Here is a 20,655-nt window from a genome sequence, read left to right as displayed (position 1 = left end):
GAATCACATACAGTGTTGCCAGCAAAGCACCATCACACCACCACCTCCATGTTTCACTGTGGGAACCACACATGCAGAGATCATCCGCTCATCTACGGTTCCAAACGGGCTCATCAGACCAAAGGACAGATTTCCACCAGTCTAATGTCCTTTGATCGTGTTTCTTGGCCCAAGCAAGTCTCTTCTTCTTGGTGTCCTTTAGTAGTGGTTTCTTAGCAGCAATTTGACCATGAAGGGCTGATTCACACCATCACCTCTGAACAGTTGATGTTGAGATGTGTCTGTTACTAGAACTCTGTGAAGCATTTATTTGGGCTACAATTTCTGAGACTGGTAACTCTAATGAACGTATCCTCTACAGCAGAGGTAACTCTGGGTCTTCCTTTCCTGTAGCGGTCCTCATGAGAGCCAGTTTCATCAAAGCACTTGATGGTTTTTGCGACTGCACTTGAAGAAATCTTCAAAGTTCTTGAAATGTTCCAGATTGGCTGACCTTCATGTCTTACAGTAATGATGGACTTGTTTCTCTTTGCTTATTTGAGCTGTTCTTGCCATAATATGGACTTGGTCTTTTACCAAATAGGGCTATCTTCTGTATACCACCCCTACCTTGTCACAACACAACTGATTCGCTCAAACACATTAAGAAGGGAATAAATTCCACAAATTAACTTTTAACAAGGTACACCTGTTAATTGAAATGCATTCCAGGTGACTACCTCATGAAGCTGGTTGAGAGAATGCTAGGAGTTCAAAGCTGTCATCAAGGAAAAGGGTTGCTACTTTGAAGAATCTCAAATATAAAATATATTTTGATTTAACACTTTTGTTTTTGTTGGTTTCTACATGATTCCATATGTGTTATTTCATATTTTTGATGTCTTCACTACAATGTAGACAATAGTAAAGAAAAACCCTTGAATGAGTAGGTCTGTCCAAACTTTTGACTGGTACTGTATATGTCATGGGATAACAAATAGGCCTAATAGCCTATATGGCTTCTCCTATAAAGTGGCACAAAACAGGCTATAACAATGCATTCTAGGCCTGCTGTTTTCAAATCAACGACGGACTGACAGAATGAGACATGGGGTCCAGCAAAATAAAATGAGTGATGCTTGAATATGCTAGCTCTACGAATATTAACAAAATGTTAAGTATTTTTAGCATTGATTTAAATCAGGCTTAGCCTATATTTTATATCCTTTATTTATTGCTTATATCCTAGCCAGCTACAGCTTTAAACTGAAATCACTAACCAGGTTTCAATCCAACCTTTTTTATTTGAGTGAAGTGTCTGATGATAATTTTTATGACAGGCCTGTTGGACAAATTTGCTAATTTGTCAGGTAAACTTTCCAAATGTGACAAAACAAAATAGGCTAGACAAGGTGGGATCTTTTTGTGTATGTAAAATTAATTATGCGAGAAATGGCTGTGGAAATACATTTTTATGCTCAAACATTGATATAATAGCCATCATATTAAAGTAAACTTGGAGTCATGCGATATGTTGTCTTAGCCTAGGCAACCGATAGTGGATGCTAGGATTGATGTGCCCAGCCGTTAATACACTCCTGTCTCCCGTGGGCCGGCTCGTACATAAAGCATCCACCATTCAGGCTGCAAAGGCATAATTTCCCTGCTTAATTACCTGTAATGGCAGGCCGTCGGGGGGGGGGGATGGAAAAATGGTATCTTAACACCATTTACCACCACCATTTTCTGATTTTCTGACAGTTCTGTTGTGAAACATCCTTAGTTGTCTGAAAATGTTGGAGGAAAATTGTGTTTTATTAAGGTGATACACATGGTTGTTTTTTTCCCCCCAGACTGCCCGCCATTCAACCATGGTACCTGAGCTGTTGGCTATAGCACATGTGCAAAGACCATATACGCTGTATAATACCCAAAAAATTGTGAGAAAATGATCAGTAACTTGAAAATGAGATGGAAACCCATTTACTTGTATTTTTTATTCGGTATATAGGAATTGAACCGCAAAGGTTATTTTATTGAGTATCATAATTGTGGAGAAAGAGTGGAGGGGGTTGCACTGTTATTCAAAAACATTTCCCAATGTTGACAGGTCTGCTATTTGTATGCTGAAACGCATCTGTGTAAGCTACATTTTGTTGTTGGCGACCCTGCATGCAGAAAACACTATTTTAAACTAACTGAAAGGTAATTTCACATTCCTTATATTAAGCAAACCAGATGGCAAGATTTGCTTGTTTTTTTAAATTTACGGATAGCCAGGGGCACACTCCAACACAATTTACAAACTAAGCATTTGTGTTTGGTGAGTCCGCCAGGTCAGAGGCAGTTGTGTTGACCAGGGATTTTTTTTATATCTTTGTGTACACTTTTATTTATGAATATCCCGACATGTTGACTACGATGTCGCCTACTTGAATAGTTACACATGCTGTATTGAAGTAATCTAAATTGAATATGTATACACCACCAGCTACCTACCATTAGCCACGCTCCTTATTTGAGTACATTTTTTTTTTACATTTGCGTAACTTAAATTCTACATAAGTCAAAGTGTGGAGTAGCTCTTCAATCCATTCAGTTGGAGTTGAGACATAGAGACATGGGCAGTTTTCTGCAATTTTATTTAATTAACATTGATTTTAAAAGTAGATGCTCTGTATAATAAGTGGAAAAAGGCAAACAAGCTTAACTTCAAGTAAGACAATGAACAACAATGTTCTTCACTGAAAAAAGCACATTAATGATACGCATGCAAGAGTTCATAAGCAGCTGGATGATATACTAAAAACTTGAATACTATCATAACTCACTATAGGAATACTATAGAGATTTTGATTAATGATAGTACTATACAAGTATAACAGAACATCGGACAGGAAACCCTATAGGAAATCCTTTATGAATATTATAGAGGGTGAAAGATCTTATGGGAAACTATAGTGCCCACTATAGGGTACTATAGAAATCCTATAATATCCTATAGGAATACTGTAGTTATTTTACGTAAGGGTAAATTCAAGTTCGCAGGCACCTAGTACTGTTGTTTAGTTAGCAGTGTTTCTGTAGCACATGAGATTGAGTTTGCAAAATAAATGAACTGGATTGATGCAAATAATCATATCATTCTGCCAGGTAGGCATAGGGTACTTTTGTAGCTAGTTAACATGTAATTTTTGGGAAAGCCTTTCCATCTACCAGAAGACTGTTAGGCCTATCATTAGCATCTATATTTTCCCCGTTCTTTAAATGTTTGAAACTTGGATGTTTTACTTCATATTATGAGGCATGTCTTGCCTTGCTTCAAAGTAGCCTATTGCCAAAATCCCAATTTTGAAACTTGCAGGCAATTCTTTTATAAAGACTTCCTCATATGTGTTCTCCTTTTCTATTGGTTTTCTTTCAACTTTATTTAATTATCTAGCAGCCAATGGCTTTATCCTAGTCATATTAGCAACCCATGATAGTTGATCCATCTTTAGATCTCCCCTCTCTAAATTTCAAACAACTATTTCCATCTCTGTCCGTGAAACCGCTTGCATTGTGCTGTGCACATTTTAGGCGTTTTCCTGTAAATAGCATTTTAGAACATTCCTGCATAGGCCTACCACTGTGTGCACATTGTAGTGCCCAAAATGTGAAGAAATAAAAGTTAAACATTTTAAGCTAAACATTTTGATCTATTCCATCAACCTTATTAATTGATACAGCATTTAGCCACTACACTACTTTGATATGAAACGTGGGGATTAAGAAGTGAGTAGGCCTATACACAATGCCCACTGAGAAATTTGTGGGTATACAGTGCATTTGGAAAGTATTCAGACCCCTTGACTTTTTCCACATTTTGTTATGTTACAGCCTTATTTTAAAATTGATTAAAACCTCTCTGGGGTATGTCATTCGCCAACAGCCAGTGAAATAGCAGAGCGCCAAATTCAAAACAACAAAAATCTCATAATTCTAATTTCTTACACATACAAGTATTATACACTATTTTAAAGATAAACTTCTTGTTAAGAGTAAATCATAGTCCACAGACACTAGGATGAAATAGTCCTGCGTCCCATTGTGACATAACTACACGGCTCCATCTGCGGGGGGGACACAGCCTGAACACACACATCCCCACAATTCCCAACCAATGCATCTTCTATTCATTTGAATGTGTTGACAGTTGGAGAAATTACTTGAGCTGTGCTGAGAATCGAAAGTATGAAAGCCAACTGACCAATAGTCTAGAACACTGCTGTACATGCACGTTTTGGACTCTGATAAACCCTTTACACTACACCACTATAACATGCTGACCACACCGCTCGCGTTGCAAAATAAATGTGCACATACATGTTATTCAATCATTGCACCCACACTGCTCGTCCGCGTCTCAATAGAAATTGGTTCTATTTGTGATGCTCGTCCGGCCTCTCCCATCTCCTCATTGGTTTTTAGGAGCATATACCCACGTGCCATCTCCTCATTGGTTTTTAGGAGCATATAGCCACATGGGTGATTGAAAGATGAATTTAAGACCACACCGGTTGGTTGTAGTAATGCTGTAAAGTTGGTTGCAAACCGCCATATAATGTCCAAAGAAGAAAAAGAAGCCTGAAGGAAGGAGGAGAGATGAGGAGAAACAAATTCGGTTTACCGTTTTAATCTGTGGATTGTCAGAGTAGAGGACCTTGTGCAATTCAGGTAAAATAACCCAATGTTTATATACCCGGACAAATTGGCTAGCAACAGCAAGCTAGCTAGCTAAATTGCCATAAATGTTTAATGCTTTTTGACCTGTCCCCAAATTAATATAATTGGTTCAGAGTTTGTTTTGATATTTCAACCTGCGTGGCCTGATCGTTTCTGGTGTGGGTGAACAAAATCAACTTGCACATGATGGCGGACGTGCGGTTTGGTCAGCATGTAAGCTGTTGCTTGAAGTTCTACCTCCTACACAGAGTGCGTTGTTTTGGGAGAGGAGCAGAGGGGAAGAGCATCTTTATTATATTTTCCCCTACTGTACTCTACCAAATTAATCTATTATGTGTAAGTACAATAGATTTGGTCCAGTTTTCTGCAAGTACTCATTCAATTGTTGCAAGTGGTTGTACTAAATTATCCTCTAATTGCACAAGTTGCATTTGTTTACATTGTGAACCTAGCTAGTCAATGTAGCTAGCTAGTAGTAGTAGCTTTTTGACTTCAGAAATCTTAGTAAAATAACCAGTGGTGTATGCAACCAAAATCAATTTCATTTCTCATTATTTCAATTCACAAGATGGAATGGGAAAATGTATGGAGTAAAAAGTACAATATTTTCTTATTAAGGAATGTATAGTAGTAAAAAATATGAAAAGTAAAGTACAGATACCCCCCCCAAAAAAACGAATTAAGTACTTTACACTACTGCTAAATGTCCATGAATGTTTCTACCTGTCCCCAAATTAATATAGTTGGTGTAGATGGACAAAATCAAAATGCGCACGCGCGTGGCCGGTGTAGTTAGCGTGTGAAGTTCTCTGCGTTCATAGTAGGTTAGGGGTCAGATTCAATACACTGCCACCCAAGTCATGGTCTGTCTGTGACTCAAAGTCCTTGAAGCACCGACAAAACTAATGTTTAGTCTGAGGCGGAGTAGCGCTTTCCTCAGCATAATTTCAATGTCACTGTCGTGTCACGGGGAACTACCCACTCCGCTAGCTCGTTGTCTAGGCTCGCTAACGTCAGCTAATTATAATTTACAGAATGTGTTTTCTGAGTTGCTCTGATAACGACTTGAACGTTATTTATTAAATGTATGCATGCCTCCCGCGTTTTCACAATTGAATCATTGCATCATTATTATACGCTATTTTCTAAAGACTAGTACATGTCCCTCTAATTTATCCAGCTAACGTTAGCTATTCTGATACTCGGTCTGGGTTTTATTCTATCGCGAACGTGTCTGAATATGATCTCTGCACATTTTGTCACACACATTACGCTGGAATAATGAACGCCCGGGAGACAAAATAGTGAAACTCACCAATCACAGATCCAGACAGCAGTACTTTGTCACTCCCTCTTCTCGCGTAGCCTATCAGACCAGCTCGAAAGGAGGGGTCAGGCTTTCAGAAAAAAATCGATTCAAGCGATTCATCAAGGGAGATTTAAACCCGAGGTTTGGGAACGAAGAGTCCTTTTTGGCTGGTTTGTCTGAGGCGGCCAACAGGTCTGTTACAGAGTGAAACTGTTACTGAGACAAAAAGACGCACACAATGACAGCAGCAAGGTAAGGACACTAGACTAGGGAGAGGACCTGATGTGCATTGTGCTATATAGTCTGTAAAGTACATGGTTCAATGCTGAGGTGTTGGTCTATCTATGTAGTGGATGGTAGGATGCTGAAATGATGGTGTAGCTGGTCTGGTGGTAGGGAAATTGGCTCACCACTCTGTAATCTTAAGCGAGCAGATGGAGCGCTTGTTCAGTAGGAACCTGTGTGTATTAAGGGTGGGGTGTCAATGAAACACTGATAAATATTTTATTAAGAACGGGCCAACTCCCTAGAGGCCTATTAACATAGTGTATTAATGAAGACTATAGTAAGTTACATTTTTATTAAAGTGTCACTGCACGCTGATACAATTTGAGAATACAAAATACAGATTTTTTAAAACTACATTGTGGACCACTCGAAAAGAGTTTTGAGACACTAAAAAACAATCATAATCAAACATTGTACATATTTCCTTTGGCATCATATATAATACATTTAATCCTCTAGTATATATTAGTATCAGTTATTATACATACATAATTTATAAACATGTATGCAAAACAATTAAGTACAGTAGATGAAAGGAAATTTAGGCATTATAAAGAAATGTCTCCGTTGGAGGATAAGGTAGCAGCAGGCTTTGGCGCAGGAATTTACGTTATTGTTACCTGATACATTTTCACACTTCTACAAGGTTGTGCAGGAAGCAAACAGCTGAAACAGGAAGGGAATAACCTGAACTTGTCCGTCAAGAAATACTTATTTTCGTTTTGCTACGGTGTGCAGTGTGCACTAATGAATACACCCCAGATGTACAGTAGTGAGAGAGAGTTCAACAAGGTTCACCCTGACCCTGCACAGCCTGTCCGTTTTTCTTAAGGTTGAATATTAAACCTAAGGCGTGTGTGAACTGAAGCCTGATTTAATATGCTTATCACTCTGGCACTGTGTCCCTCAGTGGTGTCAGTCTTTAGACCCATAGCTGAAACTCCCTGACACTCTCACACACACGCAGGCAGGTCTGTTTGTTCAGTCTTCTGTTTTACTATTGGGTCTCAGAGGGGGAGGAGAGGTGGGTAAGCAGAGATGTTGGTTTAGAAACATGTTTGGGATAACGCTTGTCACAAGACTCTACAACTGTTACAGAATCAAGCTTTTGTGTTCAGCTCATCCCTGGAAGACACACACTGCTATCCTCTTGATGCTGCCTTTTCGTGAAATATGTCATGTGATGATGCATGAATGAATATAGGGCTTCTATCACATCTGTGTTAACACTATCTGTGTTCAGTCCATATTCTCACCTATTGACGTTAGACTGTTTAGGCCTACCTATAATTCTGTGAATGGTACACTTATGGATGGTCAATGGAACGCATAGACTGTTATTCCACCATATGCATATGACATTTTCTGATGGTTTGTAACAATACAAAACTAATGTTGTGACTGATAATTGTGTGTGTGTGTTTTACAGCCCTAATTCTCTGTTCGGGATGGGGAACCCCCTGCTGGACATCTCAGCCGTCGTGGACAAGGACTTCCTGGAGAAGTGAGTCACTGGGGAAGGGGCGTAGGTGGCTTTCACACCTAGTTTGTTAGGACTTTTTTTTTTTTTTTTTTTTACTCTGGTGCGTTTACCCCCTATGTTTGGTTCATTTGAACAGGTGCGAACACTATCTGCACTCTGATGTGCACTACACAAGTGCACAGTTAGTTGAGGTAGTATGTACATGTAGGTAGAGTTATTAAAGTGACTATACATAGATGACAAAAGAGACCAGCAGTGGCGTAAAGAGGGGGGGAGGGGGCATTGCAAATAGTTTGGGTAGCCATTTGACTAGATGTTCAGGAGTCTTATGGCTTGGGGGTAGAAGCAGTTTAGAAGCCTCTTGGACCTAGACTTGGCGCTCCGGTACCGCTTGCCGTGCGGTAGTAGAGAGAACAGTCTATTACTAGGGTGGCCGGAGTCTTTGACAATTTTTAGGGCCTTCCTCTGACACCGTGTGGTATAGAGGTCCTGGATGGCAGGAAGCTTGGCCCCAGTGATATACTGGGTCGTTCGCACTACCCTCTGTAGTGCCTTGCGGTCGGAAGCCGAGGATTTGCCGTACCAGGCAGTGATGCAACCAGTCAGAATGCTCTCGATGGTGCAGCTGTAGAACCTTTTGAGGATATGAGGACCCATGCCAAATCTTCTCAGTCTCCTGAGGGGGAATAGGTTTTGTCACACCCTCTTCACGACTGTCTTGGTGTGGTTGGACCATGTTAGTTTGTTGGTGATGTGGACACCAAGGAACTTGAAGCTCTCAACCTGCTCCACTGCAGCCCCGTCGATGCTCTGCCCTCTTTTTCCTGTAGTCCACAATCATCTCCTTTTTCTTGATCACGTTGAGGGAGAGGTTGTTGTCCTGGCACCACACGGCCAGGTCTCTGACCTCCTCCCTATAGGCTGTCTCGTCGTTGTCGGTGATCAGGCTTACCACTGTTGTGTCATCTGCAAATTGAATGATGGTGTTGGAGTCGTGCCTGGCCATGCAGTCATAAGTGAACAGGGAGTACAAGAAGGGACTGAGCATGCACCCCTGAGGGGCCCCTGTGTTGAGGATCAGCGTGGCGGATGTGTTGTTACTTACCCTTACCACCTGTGGGCGGCCCGTCAGGAAGTCCAGGATCCAGTTGCAGAGGGAGGTGTTTAGTCCAAGGGTCCTTAGCTTATTGATGAGCTTTGAGGGCACTATGGTGTTGAACGCTGAGCTTGGTTGAAATTGGTTGTTGATCATTGTTAGAGAACCGTTTTCAAGTCTTTCCATAGATTTTCAAGCAGATTTAAGTTAAAGCTCCCAAGTGGCGCAGCGATCTAAGGCACTCTATCTCAGTGCAAGACGCGTCACTTCAGTCCCTGGTTCGAATCCAGTCTGTATCACATCCGGCTGTGATTGGGAGTCCCATAGGGTGGTGCACAATTGGCCCAGCGTTGTCCGGGGTTGGCCGTCATTGTAAATTAAAAATGTGTTCTTAACTGACTAACTAAAATAAAAATACAATTTAAAAAACTAACTCAGCCACACGGGAACATTCACTGTCTTCTTGGTAAGCAACTCCAATGTAGATTTGGCCTTGTATTTTAGGTTATTGTCCTGCTGAATGGTGAATTCATCTCCCAGTGTCTGGTAGAAAGCAGACTGAACCAGGTTTTCCTCTAGGATCTTTCCTGTGCTTAGCTCCATTCTGTTTCTTTTTTATTCTACAAAAACTTCCCAGCCCTTAACGATTACAAGCATACCTATAACATGATGCAGCTACCACTATCTTTGAAAATATGGAGAGTGGTACTCAGTAATGTGTTTGGGGCAAATGCAATGCAACTCCTTGTCTATAGGACAAAAAGTGGGGGAAAAGCCACATTTTTTGCAGTATTACTTTAGTGACTTTTTGCACCAGGATGCATGTTTTGTAGTATTTCTATTCTGTGCAGGCTTCCTTCTTTTCAGCCTGTCAATTAGGTTATTATTGTGGAGTAACTACAATGTTGTTGATCCATCCTCAGTGTTCTCCTATCACAGCTATTAAACTCTGTAACTGTTTTAAAGTCACCATTGGCCTCATGGTGAAATCCCTGAGCAGTTTCCTTCCTCTCTGGCAACTGAGTTAGGAAGGACACCTGTATCTTTGTAGTGGCTGGGTGTATTGATACACCATCCAAGTGTAATTAATAACTTCACCATGCTCAAAGGGATATTCAATGTCTGCTTTTTCTATTTTTACCATCTACCAATAGGTTCCCTTATTTGCGAGGAATTGGAAAACCTCCCTGTTCTTTGTGGTTGAATCTGTGTTTGAAATTCACTGCTTATCTGTATGTGTGGGTTACAGTGATGAGGTAGTCATAAAAAAAATCATGTTAAACACTTATTGCACACAGTGAGTCCATGCAATTTATGTGACTCCTGAATGTATTTAGGCTTGCATAACAAAGGGGTTGAATACTTATTGACTCAAGACATTTCAGCTTTTCATTAAGTTGTAAAAATGTAGAAAAACATAATTCCACTTCCAGTGACAAAACATTTTTATTTAATCAATTTTAAGTTCAGTCTGTAACACAACAAAATGTGGAAAAAGTGAAGGGGTGTGAGTACTTTCTCAAAAGCACTGTATAACACACGTTTCAATGTAAATTTGGTTGGGTCAACCAAAAAGTTGTTTATTGCAGCTTTTAACCAATGTATGTCAAAATAAATAATTTAGATCCAATAATAAAAACAAATAAACAGTTCTACAACTGAACATCAATAATCAAGAAAGTGCCTGCCCTGCAACAAAATGCTGAGTGATACAGCTTATTTAAGCAATAAGGCCCACGGGGGTGCGGTATATGGTCAATATACCACGGCTAAGGGCTGTTCTTAAGCACGACGCAACGCAGAGTGCCTGGATACAACACTTCGCTGTGTTAAGCTGTTTATATGTTCATGAATAAAAGTTTTGGAAGTGATCCATGCTGAAGGAGCTTCTTAAACCTGACTTTGACCTCAGATGGATAAGACCCTTTCTTCTTTAACCCCTGTGCAGCCTCCGCCCCGTATGCGGGACGGACATCCAGCGAAAAATCATATCGCCATTAGCATAACAAAATGTAATAATTTTTTTTTTTTTCCATTTTTTTTTTCAAATTATATCGTTTTATAGATACACCTCTCCTGAATCGACCCACGTTCTCCGATTTCAAAAAGGCTTTACAGCAAAAGCAAAACATTAGATTATGTTAGAGGAGTATATGTAAAAGTAGCCACATAGCCATTTTCCGACCAACCACATGCATCACAAATAACCAAAAAACAGCTAAATGCAGCACTAACCTTTGACAATCTTCATCAGATGACACACCTAGGACATCATGTTACACAATACATGCATTCTTTTGTTCGATAAAGTTCATATTTATATATAAAAACAGCATTTTACATCGGTGCGTAACGTTGACTATTTTCCCTCAAATGCATCCTATGAAACAGTGCTACAATTTACTAAATTACTATTCGAAAACATTTTTAAAATGTAATATTGTCATTCTAAGATTTATATATGAATATCTCTTGAAGGCACCTGTAATGCCAGATTTAAAAATAACTTTACTGGGTAATCATACTTTGCGATGAAAGGGGATGCGATACTCTGAAAAATAGGCTAACGTTACAGGTCAGCGCCATCTTGGAACAATCGCATATTTTTTTTTATTTTATTTTTTTACATTTTAGTCATTTAGCAGACGCTCTTATCCAGAGCGACTTACAGTAGTGAATGCATACATTTCATAATAATTGTTTTTTTTTTTTCTGTGCTGGCCCCCCGTGGGCTTATCACATCTAGTCTTGTATACTATTGTCAATAATCCCTTACCTTTGGTTGTCTTCATCAGAAAGCACTTCCAGAAATCCCAGGTCCACAACAAATGTATTTTCGTTCGAAAAAATGACTCCTTTATGTTCCAAGAGCTTGTTCTTGTTAGCGCGTCTGAAGGCTGATCCAAATGCTCTGTCGGCCGCGGGACAGCTATTTCGAGAAAATGCATTTTTTTTCCATTTAGGTTCGTTCAAACATGTCAAACGTTGTATAACATAAATCTTCAGGGCCTTTTTCAACAAGAGAGTCAATAAGATTCAACGAGGATGATTGCATTGTCTTTCAAAAACGTTTCGAAAGGGGAGGGAAGCCAGGGCCGCCGGCGTCATAATGGTGATGGCCCTCCTCATGTGACCAATTTCAACAGCGTCTCATTCATTCAGTTTTAACAGTAGGAGACTCAAACCACTTTGTAAAGACTGGGGACATCTAGTGGAAGCAATAGGAAGTGCTCAATGAACCATAGCTCACGGTGTGATGAATAGGCAACGTGATGAAGTTGAGTCCGCAATTCAGAATTCCACTTCCTGTTTCGATCTGTCTCGGGGTTTTGACTGCCATATGAGTTCTGTTATACTCACAGACACCATTCAAACAGTTTTAGAAACTTTAGGGTGTTTTCTATCCACAAGTATTAATTATATGCATATCCTAGCTTCTGAGTTTGAGTAGTAGGCCATTTAAAATGGGCACGAATTGTTTTCAAAATGCGCTGTGGCGCCCCCTATCCTAGGCGACCGTCAAGAGGTTAAGGTTGCTGCCCATATCATCACAAAGCCTATCTCCAACCTTTTGTAACCTGTTTCTCCTTTCTGGGGAGGTTCCCATTGCTTGGAAGGCAGCCACAGTTTGTCCTTTATTTAAAGGGGGAGATCAAGCTGATCCTAACTTATAGGCCTATTTCTATTTTGCCCTATTTATTAAAAGTGTTGGAAAAACTTGTCAATAATCAACTGACTGACTTTCTTGATGTCTATAGTATTCTCTTGGGTATGCAATCTGGTTTCCGCTCAGGTTGTGGATGTGTCACTGCAACCTTAAAGGTCCTCAATGATGTCACCATTGCCCTCGATTCTAATCAATATTGTGCTGCTATTTTTATTGACTTGGCCAAAGCTTTTGATACGTTAGACCATTCCATTCTTGTGGGCCGAGCTAAGGAGTATTGGTGTCTCTGAGGGGTCTTTGGCCTGGTTTGCAAACTACCTCTCTCAAAGAGTGCAGTGTATCAAATCAGAAAATCTGCTGTCTCAGCCACTACCTGTCACCGAGGTAGTACCCCAAGGCTCGATCCTAGGCCCCACGCTCTTCTCAATTTACATCAACAACATAGTTCAGGCAGTAGGAAGCTCTCTCATTCATTTATTTGCAGATGATACAGTCTTATACTCGGCTGGCCCCTCCCGGATTTTGTGTTAAATGCTCTACAACAAAGCCAACAAGCTTTCTCTACCCTTAACCTTGTTCTGAACACCTCCAAAAGAAAAGGTCATGTGGTTTGATAAGAAGAATGCCCCTCTTCCCACAGGTGTTATTACTACCTCTGAGGGTTTAGCGCATGAGGTAGTCACCTCGTACAAGCAAGCATTGTGTCAAGAAGCAGTGTGGCTTGGTTGGGTTGTGTTTCGGAGGACGCACTGCTCTCGACCTTTGCCTCTCTCGAGCTTGTATGGGAGTTGCAGTGATGAGTCAGGACTGTAACTACCAATTGGATAACTGGGATAAATTGGGGAGAAAAAGGGCAAAAAGAAATAATAAGAATAATCATTAGGTGAGACACAAAATTTCACCTGGCCTTTTAAGGGAAGCGCTGTTGCCATGGTGACTTGGATACTCCCTGGTCTGTGATTAAAAAAAATAAACTTAGACTGCAATGTCTTCCTAGCAGCAGACAGTTGCAACAAACTCAAACTAACATCGAAAAACAACCTAGCATGTGAACTAAATTATTTAACTGGCCAAGAAACACGAGAACAAAGTCACACTTTAGTGGCCTTTCTTGTCATTTCGACCTGCTTCTTTCTAAACGTGGGCTTTGGATTTTTTTTGTTGATATTGTTCCCAAACGCTCTGTGTGACTACCTGCCAACGCGGCTGGTGAAATATACATTCATACCTGCCAATTACAAAATCTACCCTCATTTTGCTGGTGTTAATTTCCAACCCTGGTGACAATATTATCAAATTGAGAATGAAGAGACTGATGACCAGCGCAGCATGCATTGACTAAGAAGGGAACAGCTCTTACCAAATAGCACTTCTTCCATATCCTCCTACAGAAGTCGATGCAGGACAGATGTTTTGATTGCTATACCCTATCGGAAAGAGAAGATTCCAAGGTTTCTAATGAACCTATTTTTGCCAAACAACTCTACAAATTGTACTGATGGTCTCTCTGTTTCATAACTTTTTCCTAGAATAACCATGGCTCCATGCCCATGTGAGTACAGGTGACAATCAGCAACAGCTATTTGGGATTTTATTTTTCTGTTATATTCCATTATATATTTACTGTAAAATATGTGTTGACTGTGGTAGGGCATGGCGCAGCCATAGATTTGCATGGCACAGCCATGCATGGATGAATACAATTATGTAATCACTAATTGTGAATGAAGAACAGGGTGGGCCATTCTATTGTATTAATATTTTCTAATTATATTCTCAAAACAGTTTACCCTTTATCAGTTCACCAAATCCAAGCAGTCTTATTAGTTAACTCTAGGCTTACTTGGAGTAGGTTACACAGTGAGAGCGTGCGTCATTTACAATGAGAAGACCTAGACCAATGGATGGACATGCTGCATTAGCGTTACTACAAGATTTGAATGAAAATGACTTGGATGGCGGGGAAGAAATGGATCATGACATCTCTGATTATCCTTCTGATTCGTGCTGAACGGCTTTCCATATCTGGGAAAAGATCCATATTGGGCAGCAGGTGAGCTGGATAACGTGGTGATGATGCTTGTGGAACCTTACATTGTCAAGGGGCGAAATGTCACCATGGACAATTTCTTCAGTCATTGGCGAACAAGTTGCTTGCAAGAAAACAAGCCTGGTCGGCACCATGAACAAAAGAGATGGGAGCTCCCTCCCTTAGTGCAAAATAAGGCAACTGCACAGTAACAGTTTTCCACAACCTAGTTAAATAAAGGTTAAATAAAAAAATTCAAGCAGTGCTTAATAAGAATGGCAAGCCAACACTCACACTACCAATGCAAAGGCAAGAAATAACATTTGAGTCTTGAGCACCATGCATCCGACAGTTGACTGTTGCCATTGAACGGGACACAACAAAGAGAAAACCGGAGACTATTACACACTACAACAAACAAAGGTATGTCACTATTACATAATACACATGCTCTTCTGTATCACACTTGTTGTTTTTCCTATGAGAAAATTATCCTCACCTTTTTTATTCTATTCCATAGGTCGGTGTGGATGTTTTGGATCAGATGGCACGTCTGTACTCGGTGAAAGGTGGAACTTGCCTCTGGCTTGTTGCTGTGTTCTACAACCTGCTTGACTTGGCTGCTATCAACGCACACGTGGTGTTCAAGCAGTAATTTAACAAAACCATGAGCAGGAGAGACTTTATCTGGCACACGGGCTACGTGAGAGACATATGAGGGCCAAGGCAGCAGCAAAGATTCCACGCGAGCCATTGCGCAATCAAAATTGCACACAGCTCCCGGGGAAGAGAAACTGCCAGGTGGGCAGATGCACTCGGAACAGAACCCGCGACACCCGTTTCAGCTGAAAGTGACTTGTTTGTGGGAAGTGTTGCTAGTGAAAGTGACAAAGATTTGTGTCGACTGTTAGGACAAGGGATTGTTACCCCTAAATGAGATCCAACTGTTGCGTGAAGACGCACACCATACTGTAAGCATGAGCGAAGCAAAAGATAATTTGTCCAATAACTATTATATAACTAATCACTAATATACTATTTTGACCGCTGTCATATGGACACTTAAATTCATTATAATTCCATTATAACTTTTGTGCTGATTTTCACTATTCACACCCACACTTGGCACTTATACTGATGTTTAGGCTACTGATATTTTCTTCATTGACTGCATATCTTGCTGACTGTGCGTCTTGGTTTGAGTATTTGTATTTGTTTTGTCGTTATAAAAATTAGCTTTTACTGTGTTCCAACGTATATTATTTTTCATTCATAGTTGTAACACAGGCACTCTACAAATAAATTGTATTTGACACTTGAAATTCTGTGTTTTTTTTGTTTTTTTTTAATATTTTTTTTACATACAGTAACATAATGAAAAAGTTATGTTCTTTCGAATATAAATGTTTCCGGATTGTAATGTTACCTAAGACCTTTTAGAAACTCAACCAAATGATTTTCCAATTGCATATATTTATTAGACTGTTAGAATGTTGACATCCAAAAGACATGTCATTGGCTGCTATTGGTACTCGTCTAGGCCCTGCTATTCTACTGGTCAATATATGCATACGGTCATGTCATGGCTCTTTTGAGAATGAAATGCTTAAAGTTATTGTATTTTATGATATTTATCTCAAAGTACTCCTATAGTGTAAAATACACATATTTAGGGAAAGTCAGGGACGGGTAGGTTAAAGGTTTTTATTGAAATTAAGTTATTGAAATTACTAAATTGAAAATGGTCAGATTGACCATCTTGGCGGTTCTACTATCTTTTGGTATTTTTTTCATTAGTCCACTGTTGATACAGTCCCAAAATGTTTTGAATGTCAGCAGTCAAGTTTTCCAGATATAGGATTTACATTTTCACTGCGTTTTGCATCATGATGATACAATTTGCATTATCATGATGTGGCAAGTGAAACTTTGCTTCTTGAAAATTCAATATCTTTAAAACCTGACTGCTGACATGCAAAACATACCGCAAGATAGTTTGAGTAGATTATTCGTTTAAGCCTACCTATCACACTGTCCACTTGAAATGAATGTAGCCAACAGAGTCCGGTAATAACCAGGCAATTGATTTTGATTTAAACAATATTTATTATTCAACAGCTTATACTTTGTCAGTACAACTTTTTATATAACCATCCAGAATTAAGCATAAAGGCTAACTATGATGCTATAATTCTCCATGGCTTGACCTAGCAATTTGAAAATAGGTTTGAAATATAGCTCTCCCTTTGCTTTTTTCAACAAACATAATTGTTCATGGATAGCCTCCCATAATTCAAACAATGAAAATACCAAGACATGCCTATTTTCTTTACTTCCACCACCTATAAAAACAGAGGAATTCACCTCATCTCATCTCAATGTTTTGAGATGCTAACATGAATTGACCAGGTTGATAACCTCTTCCAAAGAAGTCACACATTTATATCTTACAATTATTTGTCTACAAAGCACTCTAGATTGGGAGGAATAGGCTAAGTACTGTGACAACCAGCCCTGGTCTCCCCTATTCACAGCAATCAGCGGTTATTGCGTTTCCTCCCGCATGTTGTTGCTGTCTTATATTCATTCCCAACCTTTTGGACAGACACCACACCCACATGCACCTGAGTGGTTGGAAGCGGCAACGGTCAGCCACTGAACAGGTCAGGGTAACAGATGATCCATCCTCAAGGCCACAAACTGCAGTAGGTGGCCCCTTCTTTGAAATATATTTTCTTAGTTAACAAAATGTTAGAAACAGTAAGCCTACATGTTACACAAACCTTTTTTTGGGGGGGGGGCAGTTTTGGAAATGCTATATTGTAAAACTGAATAAACAGAAACTGACTTGAACTGGAAGTTTGGAACAAGAACCCTTTGGGCCACAAAAGCTACCTGCTCCGCCTCAGTTGCTAGCTACCACTTACCCAGTCTACCCTGACTGAGACCATGCCCCAGTGCTCCACAGTGTGCGTGGAAGGAAGTGTCCTGTACTGACACGTAGGGCTGACCGTCCAATCATTCCAAAAGGCCAGGGCCAAACTATTTCCCTGGCCTCATTTCTCACCACTCTCCCCCACTCCTCGCCCTCTCTTCATCCCCCCTCTCCTCCCTCACCCCTGTCCAATCAGTGGCGTCTTGGCTGGCATGGGCTCAGAGATGTCACATGTACACTACCAGTCAAAAATTTAGAACACCTACTCATTCAAGGGCTTTTCTTTATTTTTACTATTTTCTACATTGTGAAATAATAGCGAAGACATCAAAACTATGAAATAACGCTAATGGAATCATGTAGTAATATTTTAGATTCTTCAAAGTAGCCACCCTTTGACTTGATGACAGCTTTGCACACGCTTGGCATTTTCTCAACTAGCTTCATGAGGTAGTCACCTGAAATGCATTTCAATTAACAGGTGTGCCTTAAAAGTTAATTTGTTAATGCGTTTGAGCCAATCAGTTGTGTTGTGAGAAGGTGTGGGGGGGGGGGGGGGGGGGGTATACAGAAGATGGCCAGCTCTATTTGGCAAAAGACCAAGTTCATATTATGGCAAAAACAGCTCAAATAAGCAAAGACAAACGACAGTCCATCATTACTTTAAGACATGAAGGTCAGTCAATACGGAACATTTCAAGGACTTTGAAGGTTTCTTCAAGTGCAGTCACAAAAACCAAGTGCTATGATGAAACTGGCTCTCACGAGGACCGCCACAGGAAAGGAAGACCCAGAGTTACCTCTGCTGTAGAGGATACGTTCATTAGAGTTACCAGCCTCAGAAATTGCAGCCCAAATAAATGCTTCAGAGTTCAAGTAACAGACATATCTCAACATCAACTGTTCAGAGGAGGCTGTGTGAATCAGGCCTTCATGGTCGAATATCTGCAAAGAAACCACTACTAAAGGACACCAATAAGAAGAAGAGTCTTGCTTGGGCCAAGAAACACAAGCAATGGACATTAGACCGGTGGAACTTTGTCCTTTGGTCTGGAGTCCAAATTGGAGATTTTTGGTTCCAAACGCTGTGTCTTTGTGAGACGTGGTGTGGGTGAACGGATGATCTCTGCATGTGTATTTCCCACAGTAAAGCATGGAGGAGGAGTTGTTATGGTGTGGGGTGTTTTGCTGTTGACACTGTCTGCGATTTATTTACAATTCAAGGCACACTTAACCAGCATGGCTACCACAGCATTCTGCAGCGATACGCCATCCCATCTGGTTTGGGCTTAGTGGGACTGTCATTTGTCTTTCAACAGGACAATGACCCAACACACCTCCAGGCTGTGTAAGGGCTATTTGACCAAGAAGGAGAGTGATGGAGTGCTGCATGAGATAACCTTGCCTCCACAATCCCCCGACCTCAAACCAGTTGAGATGGTTTGGTATGAGTCGGACCGCAGAGTGAAGGAAAAGCAGCCAACAAGTGCTCAACATATGTGGGAACTCCTTCAGGTGAAGCTGGTTGAGAGAATGCCAAGAGTGTGCAAAGCTGTCATCAAGGTGATATATTACAGTGATATATGTGCATGCAAAGAGCAAACAACAAGCTGCACAAGAACTCACTACTGTAATGGTCCAGGTTACAAAGTGGCTCAGTGACTCGTGTTTGCATCTCAATGTGAAAAAAACAGTTTGCATGTTCTTCACAAAGAGGGCAACAGATGCTACTGAGCCAGATGTCTATGTGTCAGGGGAGAAGCTCCAGGTGGTATCTGATTTGAAGTACCTTGGAATCATACTTGATTCCAACCTCTCTTTTAAAAAGCATGTGAAAATGGTAATTCAAATAACCAAATTCAACCTAGCTAATTTCCTATTTATACGAAATTGTTTGACCACAGAGGTAGCAAAACTGTATTTCAAATCGATGATACTCCCCCACTTAACATACTGCTTGACTAGTTGGACCCAAGCTCGCTATACAACATTAAAACCTATTCAGTCTGTCTACAAACAGGCTCTCAAAGTGCTCGATAGAAAGCCCAATAGCCATCATCACTGTTACATCCTCAGAAAGCATGAGCTCCTGAGTTGGGAAAATCTTATGCAATACACCGACGCATGTCTTGTATTCAAGATCCTAAATGGCCTAGCTCCCCCTCCACTCAGTATTTTTGTAAAACAGAAAACCCAAACATATGGCAGCAGATCCACAAGGTCTGCCATGAGAGGTGACTGTATAGTTCCCTTAAGGAAAAGCACCTTTAGTAAATCTGCTTTCTCTGTGAGAGCTTCCCATGTCTGGAATACACTGCCATCAGACACACATAACTGCACCACATATCACACTTTCACAAAATGCATGAAGACATGGCTAAAGGTCAATCAGACTTGTGAACATAATCCCTAGCTGTGTATTGCCGCTTTCCATGTTGTCTGTTGTCTGTAGCTTGTGAGGTGTGGAAACACTTTGTTGTTTTTATGGATTTTGTCTTGTTGCTTTTTGTTCTATGTTGCTCTGTCTGTATGCTACATCTTGCTTGTCCTATGTTACTCTGTCTGTATGCTATGTCTTGCTTGTCCTATGTTACTCTGCGTGTGCTCACTGTTCAATGATTGTCTATATTGTAATTGTTTTTAATAACCTGCCCAGGGACTGCGGTTGAAAATTAGCCGGCTGGCTAAAACCGGTACTTTTACTGAAACGTTGATTAATGTGCACTGTCCCTGTAAAAATAAACTCAACAAACTCAACAAGGCAAAGGGTGGCTAATTTGAAGAATTTCAAATATAAAATATATTTTGATTTGTTTAACACATTTTTGGTTACTACTTGATTCCAAATCTCCAATTTGGACTCCATACCAAAGGACAAATTTCCTCCGGTGTAATGCTCGTGTTTCTTGGCCCAATCAAGTCTCTTCTTGTTATTGGTGTCCTTTAGTAGTGGTTTCTTTGCAGCAATTCGACCATGAAGACCTGATCCACACACTCTCCTCTGAACAATTGATGTTGAGATGTGTCTGTTACTTGAACTCTGAAGCGTTTATTTGGGCTGCAATTTCTGAGGGTGGTATCTCTAATGAACTTATCCTTTGCAGCAGAGGTAACTCTGGGTCTTCCATTCCTGTGGCGGTCCTC

At 40.4% G+C, this 20,655-nt stretch overlaps 1 protein-coding gene across 2 annotated transcripts in view; it reads left to right on the top strand.

Annotated features, from left to right (window-relative positions):
• adka (adenosine kinase a) overlaps window positions 1-20,655 on the top strand; it is a 46,754-nt gene that overhangs the window by 11,436 nt on the left and 14,663 nt on the right. The window contains exons 1-2 of one of the 2 annotated variants that reach the window (XM_014153933.3): window positions 6,024-6,265; window positions 7,731-7,805. In XM_014153933.3, the coding sequence (XP_014009408.1) occupies window positions 6,252-6,265; window positions 7,731-7,805 (89 nt within the window). In that variant the 5' untranslated portion in view covers window positions 6,024-6,251. Of the gene's footprint in view, window positions 1-6,023; window positions 6,266-7,730; window positions 7,806-20,655 lie in introns of those variants that run through there. The other variant, NM_001141692.1, reaches the window with a different exon arrangement.

Source organism: Salmo salar, chromosome 18 (assembly GCF_965601325.2).
Source record: "Salmo salar chromosome 18, fSalSal1, whole genome shotgun sequence".
Lineage (NCBI taxonomy): Eukaryota > Metazoa > Chordata > Actinopteri > Salmoniformes > Salmonidae > Salmo > Salmo salar.
This window is presented reverse-complemented; position numbering and strand designations above follow the sequence as displayed.